Raw genomic sequence first — 10,912 nt, 5'->3', positions numbered from 1 at the left:
CCCCACCCCTTCCGCACATTCCTCTCCCGCCTCTCCTCCTCCCTCGGCGACAGCCTCTCTCAGCGCCGCCCATGGACGGAACTCGCCGATCGAAACTCATTCGCTAGAGACCCGACTCTCTCACCGACTCCTTCTCCCGGATCCGCAAGAACCTCTCCTACTTCAAAGTCAACTACTCCGCCATCATCTCCCTCGTCCTCGCGTTCTCCCTCCTCTCCCACCCTTTCTCTCTCCTCGTCCTCCTCTCTCTCCTCGCCGCGTGGATATTCCTCTACCTCTTCCGGTCTTCGGACCGGCCTCTGGTTGTGTTCGGACGTAGCTTCTCGGATCGCGAGACGTTGCTTGGTCTTGTCGTGACGACGGTTGTGGTTGTGTTTATGACGAGTGTTGGGTCTTTGTTGACTTCGGCGTTGACTGTTGGTGTGGCGATCGTTTGCTTGCACGGTACGTTTAGGGTTCCGGATGATTTGTTCTTGGATGAGCAAGAGCCTGCTGCTAATGCTGGGTTGCTCTCGTTCATTGGTAACTCTACTTCTGCTGCTGCTTCAGTTGTAGCGGGACGAGTTTGAGTTCGTTCATAGTTGTAAACTCTGTTTATGGGTTTAGGGTTTTGAGTGTAGATTCGATCTAAAGATGTAACCTTTATATCAATTTGAAACTCGGTTGTTGTTTGAGTTCTTTTGCATTTAGAAAGCTTTTTACAGATAAAGATTGTTTTTAAGTGAAAAGAGTTTAGATTGGAGATGAGGAAGAGAATGGGAGATTGTAGATTCGAAATTGCTGCATTGTGTACTCATACTTGTTAGGTGATCTTGTTCTGTCTTATTGTCTCTTGCTTTCATCGTCGAGTTCTCATACACTGGTGTGAATTTCACTCAGCACATTAGTTAAGCGTCCTTAGGACTGATTGATTATGTGAGTTGAGGGACTTCAGGTAACTAATTTACTCTGAAACTGATACATTCTAATACATTCGGTATGGTTTTATGTTACTGGACAAGCATTTAAACGGCTATTAACTGATAAAACCTATGAAGAGTTGCTTGTTTCGTCTCTAGCAAGTAACAAGTTTTGGAAACCAGATACAAGTATTGTAGAGAAGCGAATCCAGTTTTGCCGAATACAATGTTTTCCTGTTCCAACTCCTGTTCAAAGATTCTCATATATATATATATATATATAGAGAGAGAGAGAGAGAGAAGTATTGCTTCTATTGTCCATTTCCAATACTCGATCAGCATCGGCAAGAAAATAGTATGTTATTTGATTTGAGAGCATTACAAAGACAGCATTGAAAGAAAGTTTTCATTCCTCGTATCTTGAAAATTTCGTACTTAGCAGCCATGACAAACTTAAAAAAAAAAAAAAAAAAATACATGTATGACTGACAACTGTATGATCAAATTTTAATTCGAAACCAAGCAGAGAAGTAGTTAAATGTTACTATATATTTGTTCTTCAACGATTTAGGTCTGTAAATATTGTAACTAGTCATAAATTCAGAGCCGTGCTCAATGTAAAAATTTGAAGCATTGGCTTAAGGCATCCAATTTTCTCAGAACAATAAGGGGTATTTTTTTAGTTTTCTCTATTCAATTAATAAGAATACAAATGAAATGAAATGTTTAAAGAATTTTTTATGATAATTAGAATAAAGAAAACAAGAGTATATTATAAAATTATAGTTTTCATACTTAAGAAACCAAAATTGTATATAATAATTTTAAATGTAATATAATAAATAAAAACTGGTCATATCATATAAAAGATTGTATGATTTGACTATTTTATACTTATTTAAGAACATTCATATAAAATATTAAAGACATATTTTTTATTTTAATAGAATTGGTTAATCGATTGAAATTTTAAAGTTTAACTTTTCTTTGAAAAAGTAAAGACTAATGTTTTGTTTAGTTGATTAGTTTTATTTATTTCTACTATATGTACTAACTATAGTAACATTTTGTAATTAAATGTAGGCATTTTATTTTTAATCGCTTAGGGCAGTTCCGAAGGCTCGTATCACTAACCAATCCACTATTTGATTCTTCCACAAGGTAACTTTCTTGTGAGTAATCAAATGTATGCCCAAGCCAAAAATTGATTCACTAGATTTACATGTTTGGCCAATCTGAGATACATATAAGTCACAGGTTTGAGGTTTTGTTTGGGGCTCAGTCTAAAACACTCGGCTACCAAAAACAAACTGAATATCTGAATAATTTTAGGTCACCTCTCCTGAACTGTTTTTCTTTTTGGGGTCCAAGTCACTGAGTTGATTCTTCCTTGGATATATCTTATAGGTAACCTGTTTTCTTAGTCTTCGCTACATGATATATATTACTCGTGGAATGAGTTCTGTTGAAATCTTTTTTTTCAAAGAATATCATCCCACTTGTAACGAGAGGTTAGATTATTCGACCCAAAAATGTGAACATAGTCAGGGTTCGTGCTTCGTACCCACTTTTGACTAATGAAGTTGAGATTTTAAAGAAACCAAATATCAAACCAGCTTTCATGCTATTAGTACAATTAATCAAGACATATTCAAAAGTGTTCATGTATGCTATCATCTATTATCAATTTTAAATTTCATTTCAAAGAACATAAAGATCTTTAAGTTCTTCTGAGAAGTTAGAACAATAATTAAATTAAATATGTGTCCTTTTTGTTAGCTTCTCAAATGATATAGTTGGAAAAGATACGATATTTTTTGTGTACTAATAAAAACTCTTCTTCTGTTTTGAAAAATGGTTTAATCAGAAAAACACAAAATCAAGACAAATAAACCCGGTTGACATGGAACTTAATTACAGATGAAAGGTCAGTTTCACTCTGTTAACAACATGTGATGTCATTTTCAAAGATCTAGCACATCGAGGTTAAAGATACCAAAGAAGAGAATACTAACTAACTCCACCAAACACAATTACTAATTTATTGTTCACCAATCAATGTCTCCAATATTTTTCTCGTGTTACTTCTTCCTTTCTCAGCAACATTATGTTTACTTTTTCTATTTGTTACCTTTCGATCGGATTGTTATTGTCAAAGATATTTACGTAACGATACACAGTTTTGTCTGTTCAAAATCAAGTAGTCTTTAATTCTTTTAAGATAAAGTTATCACAAAATGCAAATTTCTTGAAAACATGCTAAACTGGTTTTTTTTTCTTTGTTTATTGTAATTCGATAGATATATTTAACCGAAATTTAGACTCATCGTGCGTGTAATATAACAACCATGCGTGGTTTGCATAAACCAAAGAGAAACATCGAAATAATTAAAGAATAGTTTCAACACAACACGATCAAATTACTAGAACTATACCATTACTAAAGATCGCTATACATTCTTTATAATTTGTAGAATGATGTTTGCTGAGAAGAAAAAATATTTTCTTCTCTTTTACATATAAATGTAAACAAACACATTTTGGTTTTGAAAAATTATGCTTTTGATATGATCTCAAGTATGCTCTAATAAATCCATTCAAAAGTATTCATGAAAAACAATATATTTCTGATAAAATCTCCAGTATGCTCTAATAAATGAGTCCATACAACATTACCAAAAAAGGAGTCCTTACAAAAAAATCATATAAAAACTGCATTAGATGGTATTTATATATGCACTAAAAATTTAGAGTCGCTTTTGTTAAAAATAAAAGGAAACTCTTTACAACAAAACATATACGTGTAGAACTAGCTAGAATCGGTTAAGAAAAGGTATTGTTGATAAGACAGGAATATAGTGTTTTAAAAACAAGTGGTTTAATAGGCAGTTAGACAAATCATTTTGTTTACCTCAAATTTTTTTTTTGGTAAAACCTCAAAATATTTTTTCTTTTGAACATTAACAAAAAACAATAATCATCTTTACTTAAGCTTGAAGACATTTTTTTTGGTTTTCAATTTAATAACAATTTTATTTTTGGTTATAATAATAATATAAAACTTTTAACGCAATTATGTTACGGTTGAATTATAACTCATTGTAATTTCTTATTATATATTTCTTTTATGTATCATGATATAAATGGGAATGTTTCTCAACATTTACCCAAATACTTATTTGTCTTGAGAATTGTATAACATTCGCATACTATGTACCATGATATAAAACTAACTTACAATAGACAAAATAAGTCAAACGAGTAGATAAAGAACATGATTCATATTTTCTTTACTACTTCTATACTAGGATAAGAAATTGCTAAAGTTATTTAAGAAATATCGTACGAAAAATAAAATTTATATTCTTGATTGAATTAATATTTTTTTGTTAATTACATAATTTGTTTACTGATGAGCTGATTTCATTTTTAAAAATATTTTAGGTCAAAAAATCATTTATTGCATAAGAACCAAACGTTTAGGCCAAAAAATCTCAGGCCTACTATTTGGTTACAATAAAACTATGTCATCTTGGTGTTATATCATTATTTACCAATTTAAAAGTTAATTATGGTTATGAGAAGTTTACGTTCACGTGCCAATACTATCTATCTTCATTTTTGTTTGTCATTTTTTTTTAATTTTCATTATTGCTCGATATAAATATTAATTTTTGAGTTTATTCTCATTTCGTCCTTTTGTTTTGGCATGAAATTTAAAAAATATTTAAGATTTAAAATTATTAAAGAGATATATACTTAGACTAAGATTCGCACCTTGTGCAGAAGAAATATTTTATATTTATTACTTTTATTTATTTTTGCATATTATGAAATAATAAAATAACAATTATATATCAAATAACTAAAAAATCAGTTACTATTATATGTAATAAATTAGTGTACACATATAAATCAAACGACCGCTCATATTTATTTGCAATTTTAGGGTAAATAAATCAAAATAATTAATCTTATATATCGCATATGATGTATAATTAAATTTAAATGATTTTAACATAAACATATAGTATACTTATAATATGAATATTTATTAAATGAGGTTTCTACTCATATGATTATATGATTCTTTGCATATTTGTGTAACAAAATTTAACACTAACGAATTTTTTTTAATGTGGAATGTTTACTGGTTTCAATAATTTATAATCATTTTTAAAAAAAACAATGAAGATTTCAAAATTAAAATATTAACTTTTCAATATATGTTCAATGTAAATATTAATATATAAGTATGTATTTTCATATGATGTATAATTTAATTTAAACCATATGAAATATATATTAACATAAACACATATTAAATAAAATTATGTATTCATATGATTTTATAATCATTGTATCTTATTATAGAAAAAAATTAAACTTTGATCACAAAAAATTATGTGAGATTTTTACCACTTTTAACAATTTATACTCGTTTTGAAAAATTCAAAATACAGCATATACAAAAAAAATCTAAATTTTTATTATATGATTAATGTAATTGTGTAATTTATTTTAATAATAAATAATTAAACAAAAATGATTAAAAATAATTAAATTGGTAGAAAATCTTTATTATTTAAAATCATTAATTGTCATATATATCTTAGTCATATTAGGTAATTCCGTAGGTTTTATTTAAGGAAATAATATATAATAAATTTCAATTTGATAAATAAATAATTCATAATGAACATACTATATAATATAACATTTTCTAGCAATTTAATTTTGGACTAACAAATATCTCAATTGATTCTCAAATCGTCACGTAAACAAAATTGACATTCTAATTAAATGACACCTAAACAAGATTTTTTTTTAATTAATACAAACTTGAGGTTACAATTTTTTTAATGTTTATCAATTAATATATAGGGGATTTGATGCAATCTTGCTGTGACTCAGCCCCTCCTTGTTTCAGATTTTGAATTTGAACTAAAACTATAAGCTTCTCAACAAACATAACCTTAAACACTATCTTTAACCTATCTACTCTATTTAATTAGATCAAAAGAATGTCAAAGACTTCTATAACAAAATTTTGAAATGACAAAAAGTGTATAAAATACAGTATGTCTTGGAAACAGCTTAATTCGTCTTTGTTTAGGTATTATATCGTTGGATGTAGGTGACCATATAAGGAAAAAAAAGTACTACGTACTTCCAAATTCTATTTATACGCGGCTTCCTTCTTTATTTTGTTTTAGGATCAATATTACATAAAAAAACATTTTAATTTGCAGCGACGTTATTCAAAAGCAAAATGTTTCAGTGCATGCAGGTTAATTGCGTAAGCCTGTTAAGTTTGATCTTTAGATAAAGTTCACAACATTACATACTCAGATTTTGTTGGCAACCTATTGTACACATCTCCAAATATAACGATCCATTTAATAGGCTCCAAAACATTAATCTATTAATATAATGCGTTTATACTATGTTCGTAGCAATTATGGTATATTACATCCAAAGTCAATAGAAAAAGCGTGTTAAGCAAGAATTCAAGAGACGTAATCACCTTTCCAATTTTTCTTAACTCGGTCATTTTTTTTCCTAGGGCCCCAGTGGGTGCAACTACTCTCCTAGTGTTGAACCAAGTTTTGGCCTTCGATTAAATCAAAACCAAATTCTCCAACCGCATAACAACATTTTTAAAACATAAATTCAATTAATCTACAAAAAATACAATAAACTTCCAAAAAGTTTAAAAATTTATTGCATTTGTCTCCCTATATAACTCCATTCTGATTCCCATCACAACGTGCATTATCTCTTCTTTCATACACTTCATATCTCTAAACCACTGGGTGTAACAGAAGTTTATAAGACTCTCATCAATGGAGATCATCAAGAGCTTCTTCTGTTTCATATCTTTCGCGGTCCTTCTTCTCTTCACTTCCATGGCAGAAGCCAACAGAGCACACCACCACGAGTTCATCGTACGGTCCCATTTCAGTTGTTCAAACGTTTTAAATTTATAATGTAATTATGTAAATGAGATGTATGCTTACACACATATATATAATCATGTTATATATGCAGATACAAGCAACGAAGGTGAAGAGACTATGTGAAACACACAACAGCATTACGGTGAACGGAATGTTTCCCGGTCCACAACTTGTAATCAATAACGGTGACACTCTCGTTGTCAAAGTCATTAACCGGGCCCGGTACAACGTCACAATCCACTGGTAAAAATACGATTAAACCAAACAAACGTACCGTTTATAAATGCGCCGTTGGTTTACTGATACTGAAACGCGTGGATGCAGGCACGGTGTGAGACAAATGAGAACCGGTTGGGCTGACGGACCAGAATTTGTGACTCAATGTCCGATCAGACCGGGATCAAGCTACACGTACCGGTTTACAATTCAAGGACAAGAAGGTACACTCTGGTGGCATGCTCATAGTTCGTGGCTTAGAGCCACAGTCTACGGTTCACTTCTTATCCTTCCTCCGGCTGGTTCGTCTTACCCATTCCCAAACCCTCACCGCAACGTCCCACTCCTTCTCGGTAAAATTTAATTCATAATCATGCATGCTTAAAAAAAATAAATAATAATAATAATTTTTATTTTTGTAAATATTTTTTTAAGGTGAGTGGTGGGACGGTAATCCGGTTGATGTGTTGAGAGAAGCTACACGAACCGGAGCTGCTCCAAATATCTCCGACGCTTACACCATCAATGGTCAACCTGGTGATCTCTATAAATGCTCTTCTCAAGGTCTTACTCCTTTTCTTACTTCAAATTAATTTTAATTATCTCTATGACTAAAGTAAAGAAAAAGATCCAAATTCATACGTTATTTTTTCCCAACTGTCATAACTGAATTTTATCTATTTTATTCAAGTATATTTCTAAGAAAAAGACCCAGATAAGTATATACTAGTAGTTTTAATAATATTTTTCTTATGCAGATACGACAATAGTACCCATAAGTGTTGGTGAGACCATACTACTACGTGTAATAAATGCGGCACTTAACCAACCGCTATTTTTCACGGTGGCTAACCACAAGTTCACCGTAGTCGGAGCTGACGCGTCTTACCTAAAACCCTTCACCACCAACGCCATTGTTCTCGGCCCTGGCCAAACCACCGACGTCCTCATAACCGGTGACCAACCACCAAACCACTATTACATGGCCGCAAGAGCTTACCAAAGCGCCCAAAACGCACCGTTTGGCAACACAACCACAACCGCAATCCTCCAATACAAATCCGCACCTTGCTGCGGCGGCGCTAAACCCATCATGCCTCTCCTTCCTGCCTACAACGACACAAACACAGCCACTCGCTTCAGCCAAAGCTTCCGGTCACTAAAACGTGCCGAGGTCCCGCCAGAACTCGACGAGAATCTCTTTATAACCATCGGACTTGGTCTCAACAACTGTCCTAAGAATTTTAGGTCAAGAAGATGCCAAGGTCCTAACGGCACACGCTTCACTGCATCTATGAACAATGTTTCGTTTGCTCTACCTAGTAACTACTCTCTCCTTCAAGCTCACCACCATAGTATTCCCGGAGTCTTCACAACCGATTTTCCGGCGAGGCCACCGGTGAAATTTGATTACACCGGTAGCAACATAAGTCGATCTTTATATCAACCTGTGAGAGGGACTAAGCTATACAAGCTCAAGTATGGATCAAGGGTTCAGATTGTTCTTCAGGACACTGGTATAGTAACTCCTGAGAACCATCCTATTCATCTACACGGCTATGATTTCTACATTGTTGCTGAGGGTTTCGGTAACTTCAACCCCAAGAAAGATACCGCGAAATTCAACCTTGAAGATCCACCTCTTAGAAACACCGTTGGTGTACCTGTTAATGGCTGGGCCGTCATCAGATTCGTGGCAGATAACCCTGGTATACAAACATTAATTTACCAAAATAATACTAGTTTAAATTATATGTTAAGAGTAATTATTCAACATGATTAATGAAATTAATTGTGTGTGTGCAAATGATTGAAACAGGGGTTTGGATAATGCATTGTCATCTAGATGCACATATATCTTGGGGACTAGCCATGGCTTTCTTGGTTGAGAACGGGAGTGGACTATTAGAGACAATGGAAGAGCCTCCGGCTGATTTGCCAGTGTGTTAATTAGGAGCTCAAGCTTCCTTTTGTAGCATAAACACATAATAGTTTTCATTTCATTTTCAATTGTTGTTCCTTTTTTGGTTATAGATACACTTGGTCTACTCCTGAGTAGCTTTATTTTTCTCGATTATTGATGTATTCTTTGAGATTATAGTACCTAATCAATGCTAAGATTATCATCATGAAAGTTGATTATTAGTGTTTTTTTGTCTTTATGGTTAGTTGAATCATTCATTCCATCTTTCGAACAAAAATTGTTTTACCAAGGGAATGAATTTATTGAGTGAAATGGTTGTTGAGCTCAAATTATATTTGTTTCCATACATAAGTCTGGAGATTGAGTTATCACAAAAGACTTCTTGGCGTGATATAGACAAATCGAGGGTTCAACCAATTGCTGAATATTGATGTTCTAAAAGATAAAAATTCGGTAGCCTACTTTCGTTTTCGTTTCAATGTCTTCTTAATATGAACTAATTGAATCAACTACGTACCTCGTATTTGATAAGTGAAATGAAAATGGAACTAAGAAAAAGTGGCGTGGAGCTCTAAGTTGTTAGTTGAGCAACACAAAGTGATTTCCGACGCGGATGAATCATGGTTTCGACATCAATAGAAGAAAAAAAAGTTGTCATGACTTTGTTGATTTTTGAGTAAACAGTGGGAAAAGATAACACACTAACAAATATAATCATTCTTACACATGTTGCCATCATTAATTTATCGGATTATTGAGTAGCTAGGAAATTACTCATTTTACACACACACACACAAAAGGAAACTACGTACGTATAATATTTTTGGAAAAACTCCAATTGTCACTTTTATGAAGACAAAAAGCTGCTTAACGAAAAATTAAGATAAGTGCGAAAAAAAATACTAATTAAACATTTTTTGTCATTCGGGGATGTGGAGCACATAAAATTATGGTTGACCGGCGGAATGTGTATGCGCACCACGCAATCATGCTGCACATAAAATTGTGTGTACTTTTTATCAGAATATATCTCGTTACGAATTAGTGAAGAAATTTTTACCATCTGTGTTATCAATTTCACTCAAAGACACATTGTGCTACAATACACTTTCTCATGCTCTCTTTACTAATATAACCCTCAACTAAAGACATGTTTATTTAGTTTGTAAAACCCACCCAATCCAACCAGATCAATCTAGTTAACCAAAAACATCTTGCTTCCTTTTCTTTTACTTTTTACAACCCACAACTACTTTTATTTTTTCCCTTTTCACATTTTTGATTTATCTTCTTCAACCCTAGATGAACCCTAACCTCATGCTCCGGCGTCTTCTCCTCGATCCAGAAAGATGATCTGAAATTGAATTCAAATCAGACCTCCCCCAACCCTTCTCTCTTCGATTTTCTGATTCTCCTCTCCGAATCCCCCCTCTCTGTTTCACCATATCATCGTCTCGCCTTCCGCTTGTCGCCCCAGAAGTTCTTTAGTGTTCCGGTCTAAATCAAACCTCCCCAAACCCTTGTCTCTTTGAATTCTTCCTCTACTACAAAATTGAAACTGACCACAACCACTACACCACCTTCATAACTAAGTCATAACACACTCCACTAAAGCTTCTTGTTTACCACACGCCAACCACCAACATGTCATCCATAATGAACCACAACACCCGTCTTGCACCACAATCAGACCACTAAACATGTCACACTAACCACACCCACTTAACCACAACAACACTTTCACGACATACACACCCTAAACAAACAGGTCCACAACAAAACACAACCCACAATATTGTTATGCTAACCACGTCCATCCTAACCCTGACCTCAAAGTAGCACCTACCACAACCATAATCATGTCGTCCACGCAAAACAAAGCTTAAGCAAACCAAAACATCTACAACCACAAC

The 10,912-nt window shown here is 33.2% G+C and overlaps 1 protein-coding gene and 1 pseudogene across 1 annotated transcript; both read left to right on the top strand.

Moving 5' to 3' along the window:
• The first annotated feature begins 6 nt into the window (after positions 1-6).
• On the top strand, positions 7-709 carry LOC106340382 (annotated as a pseudogene).
• A 5,977-nt stretch (positions 710-6,686) lies between these two features.
• On the top strand, positions 6,687-9,182 carry LOC106339822 (laccase-5). Its single transcript, XM_013778696.1, has 6 exons — positions 6,687-6,847; positions 6,951-7,102; positions 7,184-7,428; positions 7,511-7,639; positions 7,834-8,784; positions 8,895-9,182. Exons 1-6 carry the CDS (start codon positions 6,746-6,748, stop codon positions 9,023-9,025), a joined length of 1,710 nt encoding a protein of 569 aa, XP_013634150.1. The 5' UTR covers positions 6,687-6,745; the 3' UTR covers positions 9,026-9,182.
• Positions 9,183-10,912: the final 1,730 nt, after the last annotated feature.

The sequence above is a fragment of the Brassica oleracea genome, chromosome C4, assembly GCF_000695525.1.
Source record: "Brassica oleracea var. oleracea cultivar TO1000 chromosome C4, BOL, whole genome shotgun sequence".
Classification (NCBI taxonomy): domain Eukaryota; kingdom Viridiplantae; phylum Streptophyta; class Magnoliopsida; order Brassicales; family Brassicaceae; genus Brassica; species Brassica oleracea.
Note: the sequence above shows the minus strand (reverse complement) of the source record. Positions and strands in the feature narration are given on the sequence as shown.